The sequence below is a fragment of the Bombus fervidus genome, chromosome 15 (assembly GCF_041682495.2).
Source record: "Bombus fervidus isolate BK054 chromosome 15, iyBomFerv1, whole genome shotgun sequence".
NCBI classification, from domain to species: Eukaryota; Metazoa; Arthropoda; class Insecta; order Hymenoptera; family Apidae; genus Bombus; species Bombus fervidus.
In genome coordinates, this window is record NC_091531.1 from 2855187 (window position 1) to 2880557 (window position 25371).

General features: G+C 38.4%; 5 protein-coding genes across 10 annotated transcripts in view; 3 read left to right on the plus strand and 2 right to left on the minus strand.

The window, feature by feature from the left end:
* The first annotated feature begins 80 nt into the window (after window positions 1–80).
* Window positions 81–3647, plus strand: LOC139995159 (uncharacterized). Of its 4 annotated transcripts, none has more exons than XM_072018393.1 (7): window positions 81–247; window positions 686–802; window positions 869–1110; window positions 1172–1549; window positions 1708–1888; window positions 2029–2244; window positions 2672–3647. In XM_072018393.1, exons 1-7 carry the CDS (start codon window positions 191–193, stop codon window positions 2909–2911), a joined length of 1431 nt encoding a protein of 476 aa, XP_071874494.1. In that variant the 5' UTR covers window positions 81–190; the 3' UTR covers window positions 2912–3647. The 4 variants fall into 4 exon arrangements, with proteins under 4 accessions (XP_071874494.1, XP_071874496.1, XP_071874495.1 ...); XM_072018395.1 differs by having other exon boundaries at window positions 229–247; window positions 686–794; XM_072018394.1 differs by lacking the exon at window positions 81–247 and adding an exon at window positions 256–419 and having other exon boundaries at window positions 686–794.
* A 28-nt stretch (window positions 3648–3675) lies between these two features.
* On the plus strand, window positions 3676–6735 carry Arp8 (Actin-related protein 8). Of its 2 annotated transcripts, XM_072018421.1 has the most exons (7): window positions 3676–4510; window positions 4599–4766; window positions 4829–5320; window positions 5398–5889; window positions 5966–6182; window positions 6266–6394; window positions 6472–6735. In XM_072018421.1, exons 1-7 carry the CDS (start codon window positions 4481–4483, stop codon window positions 6642–6644), a joined length of 1701 nt encoding a protein of 566 aa, XP_071874522.1. In that variant the 5' UTR covers window positions 3676–4480; the 3' UTR covers window positions 6645–6735. The 2 variants fall into 2 exon arrangements, with proteins under 2 accessions (XP_071874522.1, XP_071874523.1); XM_072018422.1 differs by lacking the exon at window positions 3676–4510 and having other exon boundaries at window positions 4629–4766; window positions 4826–5320.
* Window positions 6663–7917, minus strand: LOC139995200 (uncharacterized). The gene is made up of 4 exons (XM_072018426.1): window positions 7451–7917; window positions 7239–7374; window positions 7090–7146; window positions 6663–7014 (listed from the first exon to the last, which is right to left on the minus strand). The coding sequence occupies exons 1-4, from the start codon at window positions 7789–7791 to the stop codon at window positions 6862–6864; spliced, it is 687 nt and encodes a 228-aa protein (XP_071874527.1). The 5' UTR covers window positions 7792–7917; the 3' UTR covers window positions 6663–6861.
* A 29-nt stretch (window positions 7918–7946) lies between these two features.
* On the plus strand, window positions 7947–9698 carry Mrps22 (mitochondrial ribosomal protein S22). Its single transcript, XM_072018425.1, has 3 exons — window positions 7947–8136; window positions 8421–8893; window positions 9101–9698. Exons 1-3 carry the CDS (start codon window positions 8046–8048, stop codon window positions 9569–9571), a joined length of 1035 nt encoding a protein of 344 aa, XP_071874526.1. The 5' UTR covers window positions 7947–8045; the 3' UTR covers window positions 9572–9698.
* Window positions 9699–25371, minus strand: part of LOC139995196 (uncharacterized) — a 166575-nt gene continuing 150902 nt past the window's right edge. For both annotated transcript variants that reach the window (XM_072018418.1, XM_072018419.1), the window contains 6 exons: window positions 24267–24492; window positions 22593–22703; window positions 22397–22504; window positions 22009–22191; window positions 21739–21838; window positions 9699–13842 (listed from right to left, as the gene is read on the minus strand). In XM_072018418.1, coding sequence (XP_071874519.1) covers window positions 12427–13842; window positions 21739–21838; window positions 22009–22191; window positions 22397–22504; window positions 22593–22703; window positions 24267–24492 — 2144 coding nt within the window. In that variant the 3' untranslated portion in view covers window positions 9699–12426. The remainder of the gene's footprint in view (window positions 13843–21738; window positions 21839–22008; window positions 22192–22396; window positions 22505–22592; window positions 22704–24266; window positions 24493–25371) is intronic.

Genomic DNA, 25371 nt, shown 5'->3' on the forward strand with positions numbered 1-25371 from the left:
CTAAAACATATATCTTTTCGGATTCCTCTGCTCTATCGGTCCATACTAGAAGTTGTCCATACAACGCATAAAATAATTCATTTCGTCGCGATGTGTATATGGATATCTTGACAGAGGTGAAGTGTCATCTCAAAATAGTGATATAATAAATTTTATACGCTAGGGTGAATCACGCGGAGTATCGATACAAATGTTTTCTTTTCAAGTTCAAAAGCACTGTGCCCGTTTGTCAAGAAAAATGACATTAGTAAGTTTTACTTTATATTTCCCATAATTTTTTATTTTTACTAGCTATATACTATTTATTATGAAATATATTTATCATATAATATATAATATCGTGATTTTATCGTGGACTATTGTCGAATTTGAATTTTGGAAATTAACACTTAACATACTTGTTTGGATAGAAACATAAGGTAATAATTTTTCTATATAGAGCATTACTGTTTATTTTGATTTTGAAGATCTAGTATGTTTACATTCAAATCACTATCTATAGATCTATAATTTAATCTAGATCTATAATTTAATATTTCACATTTACTTCTTGGTTTTCATTTTTGATGGATTATAAAATCCATTTTTTCCATCTTATATTATAGAACTAATAATTAAAATTGTTAATAATAAATTGATAATAAAAATGTGTGTTTTAATTACGTTCTAATTATCTTGTTTATAGGTAAACTCGAATAACGAGTCAAAGAATGGGAAAGATCCTCCACAGCAAAATCATGAAGGAACAATTCAGGAATCTACACCATCTGGATTGTCAGACTTGCACATGCAAAGTACAGAAGTAAGACTATTTAGCATTTTCCCTTTTAGTACAAGTAAGTTATATGTTCTTCTTATTTTATGATAGATTGGTGAAATCACAGAAATGCCAGATTTTGAAATGCTGAATACATCAGCAGTACTTCATTATTGCAAACATAAAATATTAAGACCATATTTGAGATTATTAGGAGTAATGGGCTTAAAGCCAATAAGCAATGATGATTCACAGCGATGCACTTGTTATTGTATTTTTGCGAATCTTCATACCTGTCAAGTTGCAATATTTATGTGCATTGGATATATACTACAATACATGGCATGTTTTAGGTAATAACACCTAATATAATACTTTTAATATAACTATTATTAAATGTAATTGGTTTTCTAGAAGAGACAGAGGTTTTTGTTATAAAACAATGCCTTTGAAATTTCAATTTGCATCCAATTTGAATAAGGAAGATTCAGAAGAAATTACTTGCTTTGGAAATGTTATATTTAGTTATCTGGTTCCCAGTATTTTACATTTAGTTGCATACATATATACAGTATATCTGTTCCGAATTAAAGAAAACGAACAGTTACAAAATTTAATGGAACGAGCATTTCTTCTATCTTCTAATTCTGTAAATCGTGGAAATCAAAGGAGACTTGTACGGATATTATGGTTTTTCATAGCATTGAGTCTTGTATGGATAATTATGGCATTAATTACAGTAAATGTGTTAATGGCTCGAGGAAGCATTATATTTCAATGGCTAGAACATAGGTAAGTTGCCTAATATAATATTAGTATCATCTAAATGATAATTAAAGTTATAAATTTTTTCCCATTGAAGCATATTCAATTCTATATCCTTGAATATTCTATTCATACTGTTAGCATTGTTTTATTCTGTACTTCTTCCAAGTTTATTGTTTGCACAGTCCATATCAAGTAAAAATAACAATGAAAGTACTTTTAATCGTATGCACATTATGGCATGATATGGTTCAAGGAACAATTATAACCAGTTACTGCTTGCAAGGGCAACTTTTACTGGCGCATCTGTATTTTCTTCGTGGAAAACTACTTCATCATACTTTAGCTCCTATTGATTGGATGAGGGTTTGTAATTTGATTTCTATGCAGTTGTTTCCTTTAACTCAGATCAATTAGTAGATAAAAAATAAAAAAATAACAATTAGAGAGAAAAAAGAAATGGGATGGAGAAACCAATATTATTTTTGTTATTTCTTATATTACAGGAGATTAGCGAATTTAAAAAGTTATTGAAATATTTCAATAACGATTTAGGGCCAGCTGTATGCATTTACACAATTGTAAATTTATCATGGGCAGCCGCAGGTACAATTTGGCTACTCCGATATGATAACAGCGACATGCAAACTAATTCTGTCACGTGGATTGAAATAACAAACGTAGTTCTTTGGATTCTAATATCGATAGTTCCTTTTATCCAGGTACGTTTGCTTCTATATATGGATCACAGGCGGAAAACATAATGAGTTCCTTTTTTTGTTATTTATAAAAGAGTACTTTTAAAATTCAGTACATTGTCAATCAGTTCCATACTGTTTCTTACAAAACAACATTATAAATTTGTCACTTATCTTTAAAAAACGTATTATCATATATTATGTCTTTGAATTTGTCAGATTCTCTTTTTTTAATTATCACATATTAATATACTTCACCTCACCATTGAATGGCCTAAAAGTAAGAAAATTCACAAAAATTATTTTTCATATTATATTTTTCTCATGTGCTCTTATGTGAAACAGAATCAGAATGAATAGTTTGATATTTGATAATTATGCATTTCAAATATTGAAAAGTTCAAAGTATAGAAAAGAAAATTTTAACTGATACTCTATTATTTTTCAACAGGCAGCACGTTTAACAACTGCTTGTTCTATGATACAAAGTATCGGACACGAAGTGCGCATTCGACCATTTGTTTATCAAAGTACACCTGGTGAAGATCTTGATACTATACTTCTATATACGTCATCCTTGGAAATGTATGCACGACTCTTTAGGGTACCAATTACGGGTAGATACCTTTGTTTATTTCTTACCATAGGGAGTATCTTGATCCTTACACTAGGACAATGTCAGTTCTTCTAATCATTTCCTACACTTTGATAAATAGATATTTTTATAAATATGAATTAAAAAAATGGAACATAGGTAGATAATAATAGTTTAATTTACTGAATATTATAACAAGTAATTTATTTTGGGTATTCCATATATTTTTACATATCATGCACATTCTGTAAAGTGATATGCTTTCAAATTCTCTGTAAATGTATAAAAATCAGTGATCTACTGATAAATTCAATCATACAAAATATTCTTTTTGTATATTTTTCATTCTATACTTATAATCAATACTAACAGCCCTTAATTCAGAGTAATGTTTACATGTTTTGCAAAACAAGATTGTTTTATTTAATTCAATTTGCAAGTTTGCAATAATTGTATAATTTTATAATGAGTTTATGATTTTCTATGTAATAACTTGTGTAGATGTGTGATTTTCCAATAATTTGATTTGTAATAATATCCTATAGAGATAATTTCTGAGAATTAAAACTTTAGTTTAATTCCTGAATAATTGAAGAATTCGCCTTATAGATCAAGAAATGTCTTTATTGGCCATCAATTGGACGATTTTTTAAATTTGCTTATAGCTTAAAAGCCAGGAAAAGTATTTAGATAAAACTAATCTTAATTTATTTCTTACGTTCTAAACTTTCATTCGAGCTCTTAAAAGTTAAAAAATTTTATGTAGTAGTCGAAAAATTTGGATTTTTTCATTCACCTGTCGTTTGAGTATATAATTAAATATTATATATATATATATATAATACGTAATACATTATATATATCGTTCTTTTCTACTTCACGCTTTTACGTTCTACAAGGATATCGAAAAATAAATACATGTATAATTCTATCTAAAAAAATGGTGATCTTGAAATTTCGTAAAAAAGAAAACATGGCTATGAAAAAGAACTATTTTTACCGTTGCATGTGGCCCTTGAAATAATGTAACTTTGTTCTGAGAAGTTTTTTTATACAACAATAACTAAAGCAGATTATTTAGATGATCTCGTTTAGCTGGACCAACCTGCACATAATATCACTATACTATAAAAAAATCAGTACTAATAAAAACAAACACATAACTTCTTTATCCTACATTTTCCTAACTAATTTAGTTGTGAATTATGAAATTATAAATAGTCATTCGAAGGAATTTTACGTTTTCATCATAGAAAACTGCTATTAATAATAAAAAAATTAGAGTAAAAAAAAAGACGTTCATATTTAATTATCTTTCCTTCAACACTTGTGTGATTTACGTATAAGAGTAAGGGTACACATACATATGTATGTATGAAAGAGAATGCAAGTTATATGATGCACGTTGTATATGTATATGTTATGTTTTTATGTATCTAAGCATTTACAGAATATTTTCGATGAATTAGAAGTGAATTTTACTATTGGAAAAAGTAAATATTTTTGGACATGGAAAACTTACTATGGTGGTTATATGGAATGAATAAGTAGAATTAGAAGTAATAAAATTATATTTAATATCTGTCTTATTCAGAAATTAAGAATTCGAATAACAAAACATACACATAACCTATCATAGCGTAAAGTGATACGAAAGTTATAATCATGCCGGTTTTTCAAGAATCGTGTGCAGAGGTAACATTTACAATGTGTTTACAGTATAGTAGTATAACTATTTTAAATATATAAAACTTTTTGTACAATTATCTTAACTGTGTTTCAGCAAATTCAAGCTCAAACAATCATTATAATTCATCCTGGATCCATGTATCTTAGGATGGGACGAGCATCTGACTTAAATCCTTGTACAATGCTAAATGCTGTTGCCAGAAAACGTTTAGCTGGAGGGTTAGAATATAAAGACAGTTTACTACCACCATCTGTACCACGAGTAAGTTCTTTTTACAAATAACACTTTTATAAAGATGTTTCATTTTTTATTGTTTTTAGTAGACAAAAGAGCTGACACAAGCAATGGAGGAATCTCGTCTACAAGTATCTCATACATTACAATCTTGTCTACAATCCGATGGAAGAAGAAGATATGCTACGCCACCCCAACAAATAGCTGCTTTTAATCGCAGATCCAATCCAGAAATATCATCTCCATGTAGTGTCGAATGGATAAAAACAGATAAAGACATTGTAGTTGGAGATGATGTATTATCGTTGAATCCAGATGATAATTTCAATATTCACTTTCCATATAGGAGAGGAGAACTTAATATTCATTCTGGTCCTGGTGGTAGCTTGAGATCTGTTATGGCTGATTTAAAAACGATTTGGGAATACGTTCTCACAGAAAAAATGGATATTCCTTTAAGAGATTTGAAACATTATCGTGCTGTTCTTATAATTCCAGATATTTATAACAGGCAATATTTAAAAGAGTTAACAACGCTGATGCTCTGTGATATTGGATTTGGAGCATGTTTTTTATTACAAGTTGGTACTAATTTTTTTTTTTTTTATTCTTAGAGTATTCTATTGCTGGTGAATTAATATTTCACTACGTTTCAAAGGATCACGTGGCAGCTACGTTTGGTGCAGGTCTGGGATATGCATGTGTAGTTGATGTTGGAGATCAAAAAACATCAGTTTCTTGCGTAGAAGATGGAATCTCTCATAGAAATACTAGAGTACGAATGGATTATGGCGGAGGAGATATTACTCAGACATTCTTCTGGCTACTTCAGAAATGCGCTTTTCCTTACAAAGCATGCGATCCATCTAATAAGCTGGACGCGTTACTCTTGAGTCAATTAAAGAAAGATTTCTGTCACGTTGATTTGAATGTATGCGGATCTCAGGAAAAGACGTTTGTAGTTCGGAAACCGAAGCAACAAACCGAGAAATACACTCTACAAGTAGGCGATGAGTGCTTAGTCGCACCTTTAAGTTTATTTCAACCTGAATTATTTAAAGTTACTGGAACACATAGCGTACATATACAAAAGAGGTCAATGGGAGATCCGGAAGACCCGCACGACGAAAATTACCTGCGAGAAACGAGTGTATGTAGATTTACATAGAGAGGTGAGTATGCTTATTTTTCTAGTATGAACATTAGTTTCGTTACTAACTGTTTAGAGAAGAGGTATGAAAGAAAATCTTGAGCAAACATCTGAAATGCAAGAAGAAGCAACTGCACCAACTGTAGCGGGGGAAGAAGAAGTGGTTGTAGATGCTGTAGATTCAGCACCGACTTTATCGAATCGCGATTTGGATGCTCCACGTGACTTTGTAGTGGGTCCCCAGCAACTATTAGGATTAGATCATGCTGTACTTCAAAGTATCGATCGCTGTCGTATGTATATTCATTTAACTCATCAAATGTGAAATATATATAATATATATAATAAACTTTACTTACTATTGCATTTTTGATAGCCACGGAAGATCTGAAAAGAAAAATGTACAGTTGTGTACTTGTTGTTGGTTCTGGTATGAAATTTCAAGGTATAGGTATGTGGTTACACAATCGGATTTCTCTTCAAATTCCCTACATGTATAGGGCTGGTATGTATATATATCTATACCGTTTTATCCTTAAATAAAAAAGATACTATATATTCTATTTTGCATATAATGTAAAGAACAATTGGATATTATAACACAACCAAAAGAAATGGATCCTGGTATGACAGCATGGAAAGGGGCAGCAATTCTAAGTTGTTTAGAATCTGCTCAAGAATTATGGATTGGTCGACAAGAATGGGAACGAACAGGTGTCAGAGTATTGAGAGAAAGAGCACCATTTATGTGGTAAAAATGCTTGAATAAAACATTTTTTTTTAAATTAAAAAATTTTAATGTAAAATATTATACCTAAATTTTGATTTGGCCACTTTTTTCAATTATGTATTACATATATCATTATCTACCGTATAATATTATCACCTCCCTATCTTTAAGCACTTAAATGTAAGTAATTAAAAATAAAACTTTATTTTAAAAATATAGAATTTATAGTACATATTATATACCTATAACATATCCATTAATCTAACTTTAGTTTTATCATTTCTGTGATACATAATAATGTCAGCTTCGAGCAGGAAGTTTACAAAATGCAGAGATTCCGGTGTAACATCTACATACACATCATTACCACCTCTTGTGTACGACGTTGTCAACTCCTGAAAATTTATACCCATTTGTTCTACTTGTGAATAATAAAAACTTTTGTATGACTTTAAATATTCTGTACTTACTCCTAAAAACTCTTTGAAATTCTGATTTTCTGGGAACAACTTTTCTACTACTGCATGCTAAGCATTTACACATATATAATTATAATAGATTCATTATAGATAAAGCGTTAAATATTAAATTTATATATTTATTTATTTTTTTTTCATACCAAATCTCTTTTTACAGTTCGAAACATGCGTTTCGCTATAATATGTTCCGTATTATAGGTTGTATTGGCCGTCAGTTCGTTTGCATCTAAGTAGGCTTCTTTCATCTTCTCCAAACCCATTTTTTTGTTTTGCAAGCTGAAACAAATATATATGATTTTATAGAAAATCAAACCAAAATAATTACAAAGTGATACTCTATTATTTTACGAACTAAGATATATCGTTTTTAATATCCGAAAGTTGCGTCTTCATTTTCTCAAAAAGTTGCTGAGCATTTTGAACTTCCTTTTCGAGTTCTGTTAAGACTTCAACGTGTAAATCAGACGTTTTAGGAATGGGATAATCTTTTGGTTCTTCTAAAATAATTTTACTATATAAACTGTTACACAATTTGTGTTGCTTCTTTCTTACATCTTCTGGATTGCAAGTTTTATTCAAAGCGACTTGTTCGTAATTGTTCGAAATTACATCCATCGTATCTTCTATTTCTTTTTGTCGTTCCATCTGAGTTTCTTTTAGAGCTTCGAAAGCATCTTGCAACGTATATTCCATTTTTTTCTCTTCTCTTTTAAACTTTATCGTGGAAACGAGATATTTAAAGTATCACGAAACTCTTCTGTGAAATGGCGGGAAACCCAATATGTATATATACCTGTTTTTCATTACATTGCTCTTAAGTCTGATTTGTGAGACTAAATTGTGATTGGTATATTTTGAAACCATTCCTGTATATGCTTGGTACGTAAATATGTCTGACAACTCTGTTGTCTGTTAGGATTGAGGTTAAATCGGTTTATTTGGTCAAAATGATATGTAGCCGAATAAATTTCGTTTTGAAACATTTTTATAAACGACCGACTTGGAACTGTCGTTTGTGCACAACAATTTCACAAACAAGTAAGTACAAGCACGGAATTTTTATTCATTTTCTCGTTGCATCAGAATCTTTAGTCGAATAGAGGTTATATTGATAATAATGTATAATCGAATAAACTTCACTGTAAGAAATTCTTGCGAACAATTGATCTAAAGTTGTCGTTTATCGTTGACAATTCCACAAATAAGTAGATAAATCGAAATTTTCATTTATCTTCTTGTCAAGTCAAGTACAGGTTATATTTTTATCTTTATTACTTTATCTCTATAGCTATCAAATGAAATTATTAATATATAATTTACAGCAGATGAAAGGGATCCTGCACCGTTTTTCTTCGATGAACATGTACAGAAATTATTGACGACCTTGACTCGTATCAATTATGAGAAGGTTTTTGCAACACGCGCAGATGGAACGCCATTGGAGGTTCCACAGTATAGTTTTATGACGGATAAAGAGTTACAAGAGGCACGAGCTCAATTAGCAGTAAAAGCAAAAAGACGCATTCAGATGCCACCTGTTGTGAAAATGAAATCAGACGAGGTTGAAGTATTGGTCAAAGAGCCTGAATTACAGGGTTACGAGCAGCATAATCTCGTGTTTACAGATATATCTTTTGGAAAAAACAATAGAAACAGATTAATTGTGATACGAGAGCCGAATGGTACATTGAGACAAGCAACTTGCAATGAGAGGCACAGAATGAATCAAATATACTTTCCTATAAATGGTAGAGAGTTACACACTCCACAAATGTTCTTCCATCCATATTTAAGTGTAAGAAACGTTTTAATATTCCTTTCTCTTATAAAAAATATACCTTTTAACGATCTCTTTTATCAGTGACTTAAATATTTATTAAATCATATATAATTGTTGCTTGAGATCTGGCTCTGCCGCCGTCTCACTGTTATTATTTATAATTTACTTTGTATCTCATGTACATGTATATATATTTTTATTTAATGCATAATATATTTGTAGGATCTATTGGACCGAGGAGAATTTGAATTCATCCTAGATAGAGCGTGTTTGCAGTTTGAACCTGATGATCCAGAATACCACAGGGTTACGAAAGAAGTGTATTCTTACGTGGATAAATTAAATAAATTCGATGCTCTGCGATCTACGAGGCATTTTGGTCCATTGGTGTTTCAATTTGCCTGGGAAAACAATATCGATAAGTTATTGTTGGAATTGATCAACAGTGAAAACATAGAAGAGGCAGGCGCGCTGGTACGGTTGTATCACGCGCTTCATCCTGATGTTAAATCGGCTCAGGAAACGATACACGAGGACATAGAATTAATCAAAGTTTACGCCGAATTGGATTCTTCAGAGCGATACGCGATATCAAACGCTATACAGAGGTACAAAAAAATGCAAGAGGAGAAAAATAAGGTGAAGAAGGGTATAATGAAAGCACACGGGCTGATTGACGATGAGGACGTGTAACCGAGAACGTGAACGATCGTTGGAGTTCGCCGCTAGGTCAGCCAACCGCTTTGTTGCTTTTTATTGTATATACAAATACTTTGCATTTGCGACTAAATAAAACCGGTATATAATCAAAATAACAGAATTTCGATGATTATTAATCGATTATTTTATTACGTGATAGTTACTTACAAACATTTACAAATGTAACAAGTCAATTCGATTTGGCGTACAGGATCGTCGGAAAACATTACATATCGATTATTGGCTAACGTTCTGGAAATAACTGAATCGATTTCGGGTCCCGCTTTTGCGTCTCGCGGTCGAAAGGTGTGGCACCGATATTTCACACCTCTCGAGGGAGAAATTATTGCCTGGGGATGGGTTGGGTCATGGATAATAGACCATGAGCCATGGGGTGGTTCTCGAGGATGAGATGTGACTCGGTTACGTAAAATAGGAAACGCATACTTTCGTGAGTAGATAAACGGAGGAACGAAGGAAGGAGGGTAGGACAGGGAAGGGATCGAATCGGCAGAAAACGAAGAAGTGCGCATTGAGAGAAAGCAGCTTTGTACAAATGCAAATTATGCGACTGGAGGCTGCTGCATGTAAGTACCTACTTGTCGTGAATGGAACAATATACAAGTCCGACTGTGAAGATCGAACGAGAAGTGCTTGTTCGTTGGGATCGTGTACCGTCTTGATCGTTTAATGATTTGATAAACACTCGCAACTGAATACTGTGATCGATCGTTATTATCCATATTCTTACTCATATTACTTCTTATCGTTATATGTATATTAATTATTACTTCCATATAGATGCGTTTCATGGTGTACGTAGAAAATAAATAATAGCCACGATTACGATCGGCGTAGTAGACGAAATCTTTACTAATCGACTATCGAAGAATGACGACGCGACGAAAGAAAGGGGAAAACGCGGCAAGCAATAATTCCAGTTGAATAGGAAAACGAACGAAAAGGAAGAAGCACGGAATCAAACCTATCGGCTATTAGGCCTCTCGAAGCAAAGTATGCGCATATCGATTATATAAATGTGTATCTCTGATTTCTGTCGAGCACTGGGAAGCACGGTTACCTTATTCCGTTTAGCTCATCGCTAGTCCGACATCTCTCTACGACCTCGATAACAAAAGCAGCGGGTATTCTTCTTCGCTGTCAACGTTACTACCGAATCTTACATCATATCATCGTTCTCTACTCTCATTCTTCTTTCTCTCGCGCTTCCTGCGTTCTTTTTAACAGGGATACCGCGAATTTCACCAACAGATCACGCGGCCTCTTAAAGGCTGACAGAAATTTGGGATTGGCGCGTGACAACTGCGATATGCTCTATCAACGAACTCTGATGCGATTCAAGCGAATCAATTTAATCAGCTAATTGAATTAGGAATGAACGTTTGGCGTGGAATAGCGCGGCGAATCGTTCCAAGAATGCGCTAATTAGATGTAGGTTTGGGGTTAGGTTCGATCGGTCGAAGATACGGCAAATTCGTGAAGCTAGCAAACGATCGAACGAGTCGGTCGTCACATGATACATCGAATGATAATTTACATGTCGATCTCACGAGATTTCGCAGAAAATTTTCACGAAACGAACCATGCTTTGGAACGAATCGACGAGCAGTTTGACAACGCCGTGTAAACACTCGCTGCATTTTTCGATCGGTAAATATTGAGCAATGTTCCTTTCGATCTTGCCATTGTCCGTCGAAAAATCGATCTTCTTCGGAATTTCCATTATTGGAGAATCGATTCCAATATATTGGAATTATTATGCCAATATAATGGAAATAAAGCATTAACCGAAACGCGTTTACCGCGACACGAGATAAGGTCGCACTCTACCCTCGCGTTTTCCATCGAGGTTACATCTTTTTTTCTTTTTCCGATCAAAGCTACTTAGAAACATACGAAGAATCTTTCACACACCGTGACTTACAAGTAAATATAAGGAGAGATATAGCTTCGTTCAGCGCGGTCGTTAGCACTTCGTGCGAGTTCGTACATAGCCGGTTCTTAGACAGGGATAAACGTTTCCATTAAACGTTTCCATTAAACGTTCTCTGCCAAGGATATCTGACGTGACACGACAGTGTATTACGACGCTGTTCTGCTGCTTCTCTATCAATCTAACTCTATTCGCTTAAATATTCGTTTATATAGAAATTCTCATCTTACTCCTGTGCTTTGTGTATATAAATTTATCGTTTCTCTTTCGTAGATATAGTTAGATATACTCATAGGTATGCACGATAGACCACGATCATAGCGACAGTCGGTTTTATTCGCTCGAAGTTAGCAGAGCTTGTCTCGAGGAGAAAACGCGAGTAAAGGGGCGTGTCGTTTTATCGGTTGTTCATCGGCTTTCGCTCTCCATTTTGGCACAATCGTCGCTACAGTTTGACGTATGCTCGACGATACAATCATTGTATCCTGCCTAAACCAGGAACTGGATCTTCGAATCGCCCAACTTTTTTTTTATTCCTAAACGATCGTGAGGGGATCACTCCCAGCCTCTTTCGCCTCCCTATTATTATGCGTCCGGATTATGCGTTCCGAAAGAGAGAGATTGCGCTTTTCGTTTACGATTAGTAATACTATATATCGTTATTAATTATGATAATCGATATTATAAATTACGCGTGACTCGCTAAGTTCTCTACGCTGTTTTCTCTACTTTCCAGCCGGCGAGGTCGCCTCGCCGCGATCTAATATTCCCACAAAAATCGCCCTTTCGTTCCCCAGTTTTTATCCTTCGCTTGCTTAAAACGCGGTTAACTCGCGAGCACGACTTCGGCGGCAGCCACGTTTACGCTCGCCTCGAGCAACGAACGGCTTTTCGGTCACAGAATATCCGTTTCGTAGATCTTGCTAGTGGTAGTGGTAGCCGTCGTACTCGCGGTGCTGCACGTTGTTGACGCTACGGCGGAAACGCTCGCTGCCGACGTGTTACAAGCAACGATCGCTGTCTGACTGCCGTTAGATTCGCCGGAGCTGGTCGTTGCGATTACGTTGGGCGCGACGTTGCAGTTGGCCATCCGCTGCTGTTCGTTCGACTCTTCTTGTCGCGCACGAACGCCATCCACAGAGACTATCTCCTGAGTAACAGAGGGCTGCTTAGCAGCAGTTAGACTAGTTAAAGATCCAGAACTGGCAGTGCTCAGTCCCAAGCCCATCTTAGCCAACAAATTACTCTCGGATCCTGTTTTCTTCAAAAGATCTGGTGGCGCAGGCGGAATTGTAGTTAGACCCGCCGTGTTCCTCTGTAACTGTTGCAGTCTCGCGTATTGCTCCTGCAGAGCCTTCTGTTTACGCAACAGCTCCTGATGCCGTTGCTCCAGCTGCTCCTGCCTACCCTTCTTGCTCTGTAGACCTTCCTGCGAGTTGACGCTCTCGCAGGAACTGGAATTGCTGGTGGATAGCACGGCTGACGACTGTGAGCTCGTTGAGTTGTTATGAAGCACTGGACTGGGTGCTGTGCTCTCGAGCGTAGCCACCGGCTGTTCTGTTGGTAGAGCCATGGGAGGCTTGCCCTCTTTAACAGGAAGGGTACCGCGTGCCGGTGGCCTTCGGAGTGTGGCGTTGGCGCTCTGTAAATTATAAGAATGGTTTCTAGGTGGTAGCTGAGGGCTGGTGGGACTAGCCAAGGGAGACCTGGAGCTGGTGCGCGGCGGTGGAGGCGGTGGCACCCTTCTGGCGCTGGCCAGCTGAAGTAGCTCCGCGTTTCTCTCAGGCACCGGTGGCTTCTGTCCGGGAACGAATCCTTGCGGCAGTGTGGGCAGACTCGGCTGCTCCTGCAGGGACACCTGAAGTCTCGCTATGGGGGGCGACGTGTCCGTGTCTGAACTAGACGGATAGGAGTGCAATCTGCGAAGCGTTCCTCCGGCGTTTGGTGGCCCTGCCGTTGGCGCCAGTGTTCCGCCGCTTGGTAACAACGTTCCACTGGAAGAATCTACGCTCCCTTTCCGTCCTATGTCCGAGATGCAAGGCGGCCGACCCGTTGTTGCCACCGTGGATGCACCGACTGCCTCTCCTCTGCTTCCTGACCTGCCCAGCTCGGAAAGCATCGTCGAGGAGCCTTGCGCGTGACCTAGCTGTGAGCTTGGCCTCGAGAACGTCTGCAGTTCGTCTAGCAGAGCGTCGAGTGCGTTCTCCGGACGCTGCTGATGGGTGGCGGGTGGCTCGTGAGGGTGGGGCCCTCCCCCGATGACGCTCGCTGACCCCACGACAGTGCGTTCCGCTGGCACAGGGGCAGCTGCCTGTGTTCGATACGTGGACGACCGGTTATCAAAGACTGTCCTCTTCGGCTCTACGAACGCGACTGTACACGGCTGGTGTACGCGTGGACGCGAGGCCGATTGAGCTCGATTTATCGAGCTCTCTCGGTCTTGCGGCTTGCAACTTGCGGATGGAGGCTCGAGCGATCGTCGAAAGTTGCGTGTGAGATGGGAGATAGTAGAAAGAAAGAAGATCTTTGGTGGTTATATGCGGCTTCGATGTGATCAACTTTCGATGACGCCGAGAACCGTCGCAGAGGGCGGTGCGCCATTGTGATCCGGGATCGAATGTATTTCCAGGAAATGAGGAACATATAGTGACTTACGAAACTATTTGCAATAATTATGACGTAGGATTTTTCGCCAAGTACTAAATCGAGACTCGATTGTATTTGAAAGTAATCCGAAAACGTACACGGAAGTTGCACAGCTATTTACCGTATAACGTACGTATATAACGTGTAACAGACGAATTATGTCGTCGAAGATATGAATTAATAATAATTGAATAAGATATGTAGCCGCAATCAAATTTCAAAATATCTTCGAATCTTATTAATATGTTAACGATACAAAATGCATTCGTGAAACGCTTCTCATGACTCAAACAATTTCATGAACCACTATACGTATCCCCGTGTGAAGCGGAAGAGAGATTGGTAGTAGGACGCACCGCTATCGAGCGACGATGGCTCGCGAATAGACCATTCGTGTATCGGCTACGTCATGCCAGTAATAGTGAAATGTGCGCGAATATAATGTTCGCATGCAAGGGTGCTGTGGGTGAGACAAATGGTGAGCGATCGAGGGCTAGAGCGTGATAGTGAGATAGATAGACAGACAGATAGATAGATAGAGAGAGAGAGAGAAAGAGAGAGAAAGAAAAAAAACCGTGAGAAATAGGCGAAAAAAGTAGGATGACCGAGAAAATCGGAAGGCGCGAGATCGATCGAACGATGCGAGTCGATGAGTCGGTGAGCGCAAATAGAAAAAAGTATATTATAACAAAATCAATGGAATAAACATACGTAATTATTAATTCCGTTAGATAGTTACCTGCGGTCTGGGTTATACGTTTTGTGCGTGCGTTGTGCGTGTTACAAGTCAGTACTCGTTTGGGGCTCTTTTACATTTGGCATCGATTGTTGTCGTCCAGTATTAGTCAACTTAAAAAAAAAAACAGAGAAACCAAAAATCAAAAATCCAAAATCAGATTTGCGGCCGTTGTAATCGGCGTAGCTCTGTGTCCTAATTCGCTCGCGAATAGTTCTCACGGAGGCGCGGCGATCGACGCTTCCAGAACGTTTCTCGTCCCGCATTTATCATCCGTGTTCTCTTTGTCAGTCCGTGTACGAAAAAGAAAGCCGTGCTAGTCGAGTAACGTTCGCCGGGCATCCACCAAAAATCTTCTATTTCGTTCCCGAAAACGTACGTTAGCTGTTCGTTGCCTCTAGAAAAAGTGTTACTCGATACCCGGTAAACGCGCCTCGACTGCGTCTTTTTTGTTCGGCAAAAAACGAAGCTTGAAACGGCATGCATGGCTACACGCTAACTCGACGTGCAGAGCAAACGGAGATCGCCAACTCCTGTACGTGTGTACAACATATTTAGATCACGTGCATGTCGCATGCTGCGCGTACGATACGCGCGCATTCCTTTACGCACACACGAAGGAACATGCTTGAAAAAAGTTGCAGACGAGTGGGGTCTGGTTCGAAGAAAGAAACACAGGTATATACACGGTATAAAGTAATGTAAAAGTTGGCCGATCAAAGATACACACAATCAAAACCTTTGGTCCAATCCTTATAGTAAGAGAGAGAGTGTGAGAGAGAGAGAGAGAGAGAAAGAGAGAAAGAGAGAGAAAGAAAAGAGAGAGAGTGAGAAAGAGAGAGAAGAGAGGAAGGAAGAAAAAGAGAAAAGGGGCGTGTGTACAGAAACATGTGTACGGAACAAAGTGACGACGTCGAATCGATCCGTTTTGAAAGAACCGAAAGTTTGGACGGTGAAGCAAGGGTGCTGGCGAGCTGTGAACCAATCTCGCAAGAAATCGAAAGCAACGGTGAAAAACTATGTGAGACGCGACAGTCAGAGCAAAATGACCAAAGAAAAAGTGAGGATGATAATGGCGTGATGACGATGATCGAGTTTTGCGCGTACCAAGCATCAGCGAACGTCCCAAACGACTGCAAAATCATAAGTGGAACAAGCAACGAAACTTTTTATTCGCTCGAATATCTACAGGTTGATTTTCCAATAAATAACTCGACGAACGTGTTTGCAAAAGCAAATACAAGAGAAACGTAATAGATATGATCTATGATCGTCGAGTTATCCGGAGAATTGATTTACCAATTGCACAGGTTCATTTTCTTAAATCGATAAAGAAGAGTCGTTTACGCTTCTTGAGATTTTTCTAATTTTATACGTGAAGCGTCTGTTATCGACGCGCTTATATCTTGTGTTATTTCACGAATTTTCTCTACCGCTGTTTGTTCGTTCGCTGCAGTTAACCGAACTAATTGGCAAATATGCGACATAAATAATTCGGCGAATGTTTGACGAAACAACAAGTTGACAAAGTGCATGATCCATGTTGTCGAGTTATTTCTTTCTTCTCTTGTGAAATCATCCTGTAAAGTTAAATCTACATTGACATACAACTGTCCGCGGACACGTGTCACGGTCAATCGGCGTCTGTTTTACCGGCTGTTTCCCAGGAAATACAGATACTGATTGGACGCGACAAGTGCCTGCGGACAATTGTTCGTCAGTGAGAGATTCAGCTTAAGACGTACTGATAGATAGAAATCATGGGTACGAAACGCCTATTCGAACGGCGAGAAATTCTTTCTCTTCTCTCCCCGTAGATGCATGTATTCGTAATATAGGTTAACGAAAAGTGCGGATAGTGAGAAAGGGGGCTGCAGGACCGAGCGAGGAACGAGCAGTTGCGCATTCGACGACGATCACGTGCAATTTACAGGATTCTTTCATTTCCAATGTTCATCGTGATCGTCGTGTTTGTCGTCGTTGTTGTGGTCGTCGCCGCGAACTTAATCCCGGGAAATCCAATGTAAACCTTGTGTGTCGAGAACAGAGACGGGGGTTGGGGGATTGTTACACCTTACTATAAGAAATGGATTGGAACGAGTGTGTCTGACGAGTCGAGATCGCAACTACTTTGTTTCCTTGGAAATGATGCCGCGTGGCTCATCGAGCGTTACTCGGACGATACTCCGACGTAAATTAAGAGTAAAAGGTCGTCGTAAAAGTTGGTATATGCATCTAAGAGAATAAATCGTTAAATACAAGAGTATACAGCGATAATGTAATAAGAAGGAGGTATTGCGAGAAGGCCAAGTGAGAGCTCGTAAGGCGCGTAGCGCGTAGCACAGCCGAGGGATTTTTGCGCGCTTTTATCAATCCCGGAAATGTTTCGTGCGTGTCGAGTATGCTCTTTGCCGGTACGTGTCGGGTCTGAGAAGCGCTGGGACATAGCGGGACAACGATAACAAAGCTCTAGGTGTGTCGGTAAGATGCAAACAACGCAACGCGACTAGAGGCCTTGAATGGTTTTATTAACAATCCGGCCATTTTCATCTGTTAAATGACCTAACAAAATGAATACGGGTATGTTTTATGCGTTAAAAGATTCGCGAATCGAACTTCCGACATATCTGATATACGTATAATCCTTGGACGGTGAAAGCTGGGTCACGTCTCGTTCCTGCAAATATTTCACGTTTATTCCTTTAGAAATTATGGACTATTTTTTATTCTTCTTTTTTTTTAAAAATAAATTTAGAAGTAAACTTTCATTCGAGTAAAATTTTTCCTCCTATTTGCTATTCGCTTTACTTTTTCCTATACAATATTCCTTCGGTAATATCGTAGCATGCTTGAAAAATAAATTACGTTAATATTTATTGTTTTATTTGAATTATAGGTATCTGTTATTTGATTTCACCAGGTAAAGATGTCTATGTATGATACACGAAATTTCTGCAGTAACCTGTTATAGTACGTTTTATCCAAATTCAAATCTTTGTTTATTCGAATAAAAACTACCATTACGCAGTGGTAAAAACATTTTCAATCGTCTTTGAAAACAAGATATTCGACAACGATGATCTAGCTTCCACCGACTGAAGGTTAATGCACGTTCTAATTGTAAATCCTGACCTCTAGATGAAACGTCCGCGATTCAGTAGTACGAACCGGTGCGGGTCAGACAACTCCTCGGTGCGAAGAGAGAGAAACAGAGAAAGAGAGAGAGAGAAAGAAAGAGAGAGAGAGAGAGAGAGAGAGAGAAAGTGAGAGAGAGTGAAAGATAGAGAGAGAGTGAGAGAGAGAGAGAGAGAGAGAGAAACTGATTCGCGACCGCGATTATTCCCAACCTTTCGTCACGACAGTAAAAAACGGAGCTCTATCGCGTCTAAACGATATATATGTATATGTATATACGAGTTATATATATGTATAGATCCGGAGCAACGACGACAAGAATTCGCTCGGCGAATCCCTCGAAGAATTCCGCCAAACTTCCACGCAAGGCTTTACTTTCTCTCTCGCTACCGCTTAAAAAAAAAGAACAGTTTCTTTTCACGCGCGTACACGGAAAAAAAGAAAGACGGGAGGAATTTGGCAAAATGCTTCGAGCGTCGTGAAGGATAAACAGTTATATGAACAATATGACGATTTGTGCGGCAGACATCATACCGACAAAAGGAATATATATATAATATATATATAAACACGCGTGTGTGTGCATGTATGCATGTATGTATGTATGTATGTATGTATGTATGTATGCATGTATGTATGTAGGTAAGTTTGCGTGTCGCGTATGGGCGTGTGTGCGGGGGGGGGTATATATATATATATTTCGTGTGTGAATATATATTTGGAATTGGTGATTGTATAAGTGTACATATGTTTGCATATATATGTGCGTTTGGATGTATGGATATTTATATATATATATATAGTATATAAAATAGTACAGAATAATAATGGTAATAATAATGGTAATAATAATAATAATAATAATAATAATGATAATAATAATAATAAAGTAGAAATATTAATAATAATAATTAATAATTTATAAATATATGAATCATTAAAAAATTACTCGTGACTGGTCTGTATGGCCTCCTTGAAGTTAGTACTCCACTTCCAGCCATACTAAAAAATTAATATAATATTCACTATCTTGCCTGCAACCTGCGTTTTATAGTTCTTATTAAAAAGGAAAAGTAGAGACAGAGAGGAATATATATATATAATATATAGAGAGATATTATTTCTTTAATTAATAAACAGTCTAATTTAAAAACTCGCTGTGTCGAGACAGCGGCGTAAGGTCTGCGTAACCCGCGTCGCTTGTCAGGCATATACTCGTATCAGGACGACGTTACATGTGGCAAAGCATCATCATCATCATCATCATCGTTAGAGCCGATCGAACCTCTCGTTTCGCTCGTATTATCGGAAAGAGAAGGGACGATCAAAACGCGAGCAACAACCGACGATGGCGAACAAATTTTTGTCGTTGTTGTCTCGCGTCCAGCCCGCCGCTCCAAATTCGTCTCTTTCGAACAAGATTTAATTGAAAAAAAAAAGACAAGATTTTTATATATATATATAATATATAATATAGTGGGAACAAACGCTCTTTAATCCCGTCGCGACGCAGATTTTTCCTTTCTTTTTTCCTTTTTTTTTTCCCCTTAAGTCACAACTAACACTGAGAATGATCTGACAAAACACGGTCGCCGGCACTCGCGGTCATTCGATACAGAAGCAAAGAAAACAAGGAGACAGAGAAAATTGGGAAAAAGAGCTTTTCGTATCGTGGCTCGACGACCGAAACTCGTTTTGTCACATCATACGCTGCTAAATGTATAAAAAATATCTATACTATCGGGACACAGCAAACACTGAAAATATTGGTGATGGGGGGTTGATCAGGGTGGAAGTCAGGGTCCATGTCACAAAGAGACACAAGTTGAAGGAAGATTCGTTTTGTCACTGGGACGTTCGATAGAAACGCGTGTTTGGCGTACTGCCCCAATCCTTTACCTCTATAGAGTAACGAGACTTGGTCCTGGCCGCTGAATTTTCGCGACAAAGCTCGTCCGAGAAACGAGCGGCTCGTTTCGTATCGAGGAAAGGTTTACATTAGATTTCGAATAGACTTCGATCGAGAGACCGAGAGATCCAACGGTCGACGAAGAGATCCATGGATCCAACGAAGATCCATTTTGGAGTAACGAACACGCGAAGACCGTATCTTTCGCGAACTTGAAGCCGTAGAGAAGGCACTGTACGCACGAGATCGTTTCCAGAGACGAATCCCGAGACCGAGTTTACTCTTGGATACAGGCGAATCAAGCAAAGTGTATTTCGGTGGCACGCGTTTCGCAGTGTTTTGGTGCCGATTGCGTGAAAGATCACGAATGCACGCATGGACTCGCGTATGTACGTACACTCCCGTTTTTAAGTATTAGGACATCTAGTGGTATATTGTACAGAGTGCGATGCATTGGTATAGATTGGTAGAAAATGATTTAGTCCGATCAGAATTTTCAATTCGTATAAAACAATATCCAGTAACGTATGGATATAATTTGGCGAAGAAATTGTTTGCAAGAATTTTTCGAATGAGAAAATTATACAATCTCGTTGGTATAGCATATAGCGTCTAGCATAGCATTATACAGTTGTAACATTATAGTACTATAGTATCGTATAATTGTATAATTCTATGTATATTTCTAAAAGTATTACGATATGATAGAATTATAAAATTATAGAACTATTGTTAGCAGATTGTTCCTCTCCAATTTCCAAAATATCTTCGTTGCTTTTTTTTTATCGATAGAAGGAATGGTGCGAGGATAGAGCTAATTGGCTTAAACTGACGTAAAGTTATCTCTTCAGGATTTGAAGATCATTTAACCTAATCCAAATCCAACTTTTCACGATCATTTCATGTTCTAACACTTATGAACGAGAGTGTACATACGATACGCATACAAAATATACGAAAGAGTATGTGTACCAATACCAAAAGTACGATATGTATATATACATATATAGTTATGTATACAGTTATATAAATATATATGTGTAGACAAAATTCTATGTCACTCGTTGCATGCGCTGTTTAGCATAATAGGATACGGGGTAAGCGGTGGTCAGACTTAACGTACGTCACTGCAAGATACCACATTGTTTTACTCGATTAGGCAAAGATAGATCTACAAAGCTCTGGAGTGGTGTTTCTGATGCTACTCTCATTTAAACAACGAGACTATGCCAAAAGACCGCGTCACATTTTCGCTCGCGACATCACAGGATTTGCTCTGTTTTAATCACTCGCGGAAAGTTTTCGACGCTTCTGTCGCTTCTAGCCGCGTGTAAAGTTCTCTTTGTCAAGCAAATCGTACAAACACGACGAAGAAAGGGGAACCACGTGCATCGACTTTGCAAAGATTTCTCGGCACAATCCACGCGAACGTCCCACGAAGAAACGTAGAACGCGAAATTGCGTTTGTGCTCCGTGTCGAGTGCCTTTTATCAACAACGGTACGCGATCTTTCATCGAGATTTCCGCAAATCAAACGCTTCGTTCTTTTTTTCATCCTTCTCGGAAGGGGGCAGAGAGGTTTCCAAAGCGCGACAAACTGGATCACAGGATCGTGATAGGTTTTTTCTTCAGGAATTTCATGCAACGGGTATTATTGGAACGGAAATAGCTGAGAAAGAAGTCGAACGAGGATCCAGATTAGATAGACAGAGACATTAGAAAAGAGAAAAAGAAATAAAAGACAGCGAGCGAGCGAGCGAGCGGGGCAAATGAAGCGTTACCTTGGAATGTTGAGCAGAGGTCGGTGTTATCGGTGGCGTCTCCTCGGCGTCTACGCTCGCTGCTGCGTTTGGTAATCGCTGCTCTTGCACCGACGCCAAACTGCCGAATATACAGATTACCATTTAGTTTTGACGAACGCAAGATCAAATTTCTTCTATCCTTTTATAATTCTCACTCGTTTCCCAGTTAATTTTGTGCATCTTTTGTTGCTCGCTTACATGATGCTAATTCAGTGGACCGTATTCAAGGACTGTAGCAATGTTACCTACCGTTTGAGCGTCACGAGGGTACTAGTGAGCTTTTTGCAACGCTTCAACGCCGACTCTAATCGTTCTGGCTCTTCTTTCAGAAATTTCTCCGCTCGTACGACCATCTCCATTTCAGAGCTCAACAAACCCTTCATACCTTCCTGAAGACTCGGGAATCGCACCTTCAGGTCCGCCACCGTTTTGCTAAAACAGAGAATGCGGTATGTCATATCGTTTTCAATGGGAATATAGAATTTACTTTTGAAAGTAAAGGAATGGATGTGTGTGGTGACGTTATAAAATTAGTCAAACTTGAAAGTACATGGGTTTAGTTCTTAAAAGCTTTTGCAACTGCCGTTTAGCTTTTACCAATTTAGTAATTCGCTTTTCTCTCTCTCTCTCCCTTTACCTGGATTTGCTCATTATCAAGGCCATGTTCTCCACATCCGACATATTGACCCTTGTCTTCCTGTTTATGACGTTGCCACGTAGTTCCTCCACCGTGTTCTCCAGCTCGCTGAAAGCGGCAGATCATGTGTCAGCGGTTGTAGAGAATGCATTTAAGAGATACGAGAAGAAACGAGAGAATAAAATGAAATACGTACGTTAGATCTTTTACCAGCCTCAACATCTCCTGCCTGTAGAGGTCTTCCTCGCGGCTCAGTCGAATCTTCTCCGCATCCCAAGCTGCGTCGCCGCACGACAGCAACATTGTCCTACGATCAACACAAATTAATAAAAATAGCCAATGATTACATTAAACGATATTATTAACAATATAATTATACGTGTTCAAGAAGATGAACAGATACGTCTGAGGTACGAGTGTTTGAAATAGGAATGAGAATGAGTCTTTGGATTTGCTCAAAGTAAAGCACGTAACTGTATCTTTGAACAGCATGCAGATTCAAATTCATTGCACAAGTACAGTATTTTGAATACTACTGTATTTTGAATTTTACCTATTAATTGAGCGTATGTGGTTTCCATTAGAATTGGTTGCGGAAGAAATAACATTTGACCCCAACCTAAAGCCAGAGACCCACCCGGGCTCAACTAAGTTTCTTCTCCAAAGATCAGTAAGCAATTTTTAAGCTTAACGCGTTGAATGCCATGGGGTGACCAGTGACCCGCACTCAACTTGGCCGTGCGGGTCACCGGTGACAGGCGCAACAAGATTAGTAGAAATACATAATTTGAACAAATGTGAATAGTTATAAATGTTTTATTATCACCATTGTTACTACAATGGTGTGACGAAATTAATGCTGTATATAACATATAAAAAAGGGCCTTGACAATAAAGTAGACAATGCTAAATCTTATGGCGGTTCTTTAGAATTATTGCGGGTCCGAATAAGTATGACCGAGAGATGGATTATGGTTTATGATAAGTCCAGAGACATAATAACATAGAACGAAATTGCGAAACATTGAACGAATCGAGCGAAATTGCACTACAGCGCCATGTGGTCACCAGTGACCTCAGTGAGATAAATTCATTAATAATGATTATATACCGTAACATATCTCTTGTAGGTAATATTTCAACTTTATATGTATCGCATAATAAAAAATTGATTGTGACGCTACGGCCAAACCTTGTAAAACTGGCGTGGCATTCAACGTGTTAATATTGGGTTGTCAAGTAAGTGATTGCGGATTTTGTCATTAGGTAATAATGACAAGCCCGCAATCACTTAGTTGCTAACCCAATATTTGAGAAATTAAATGAAATCGACCGTACACGTTAAAGTTAATATGTCTTTCGTTTGTAGTTTAGTTTACATAAACATAGATGGAGCGAGGTGACTATGCCACAATACGTGTAGCTGTATCAGATGTGGCCGTAGTGTATATTTATATAGAAATACGTAAACATAAGTAGAATTCATTTCAAGTATACTTGTGACGTGCGCAGGCTGTATAACCGACCATATGGTCGTTGGGCATACTTGTGCACTGAATTTACACGTGTATAGCGCTCAAGAACGCGGTTACACGCAGTGTGTGGTCGGATTTGGAACTATGTATGCTGTGATATCGAGCAATAAATAAATAAATATATGTTACACACGTGAAAGCAATGGAAGGATCGTCTTCCGTATAGAAAAAGAACACGACGAGGATGAAAAACACGTGTAAATATGATGAAGATAAAGAACGACTAGTCTGATATACAATAAATGAAAATATTTCTTCTAATTATATATAAATCACTTGGACTAAGTTTGAAGAAAGTTCCGCAGCTCTCCTCATACTTGTTTCATTTTGCGCACCTGATGGTGATGAACGTATCCAATATAGTCTCTCGTATGGTGTGCGCCTGGGCCTGAGACATGCGTCTCAGATTCCTAACTTCTTGCCTGAGGTCCTTCGCCTTCTTCTGCAAACCTCGCAGCTGGTTGTACATTTCTGGTGTCAAAGCCATGTCACGATAAACATATTGGCCAGCTACCAGTGCTGCCGGTTTCGGTGGCGGTGTCGGCTTGTGCCTGTCTCTCTCTGAAAATGATTCGGTCAAGCGTCAACGATCACGTTTTTGGTTCTTTTCATCGATTTCGCACGATACATCGTGCTCACATGTACGGGCACAAGCGTTGGCATTTCCGCCCGTTAAACCGTGCGAAAATCGTTCAGCTTGATTATCGACCTTTGATCCTTGTTACCTTGCGATCCAGTCAAATCGGATCGGATCGAGTTTGCCAGTAGCAAGAAACGTAATTGAAAATGGGGCAGTGACGATCGATCAATGAGATTGAATGATCCGTAAAAATAACTATGACAGTGTGGCAATAATTGTGGCAGACGATAGATTTGACGGTAAATTTAAAAAATGATGTTTGTAACATTCTTATCTCTCACCGCGTTTCAATTTATAGATGAGGTAGGGAGCGCTGTCAGCCGGCCGGATTTAGCGGCTGGCGCCATCTGTCACTCGTTAATGCGACGCCTTTCGCACGATCAAAGGGCGGACTGGTGCACGAGAATATGAACGAAGGGCGAGTGACCAGTCGTACAATTTCGCTGACATTTTTATCGTCACCATTGTATCGGCGACTAGACGATGAAAGCTGTGCAGAGGGCAGCAAAGGGATAGGAACGAAAGAAACGAATGGACGAGTATGGACGATGGTATCGTGGACGATCAACGATCATGCGTCTTATAGGACGTTTTACCTCTGAATTATCCTCTCGAGTTCCAGGGCAATCACCCATCTATAGACAGTGTGCGATCGAGCCGTGAGTTGCGTCGAAAAGCGTCATTTAGCCTACTACGTGTAACTTGTTGGTTGCTTTAAAAAATGGATCTGTCGATGCTGCTTTTCGACCATCTCGTTCTCGAATGCACTGTCGGAAATTTCGCACGCAAGCGGAAGAACC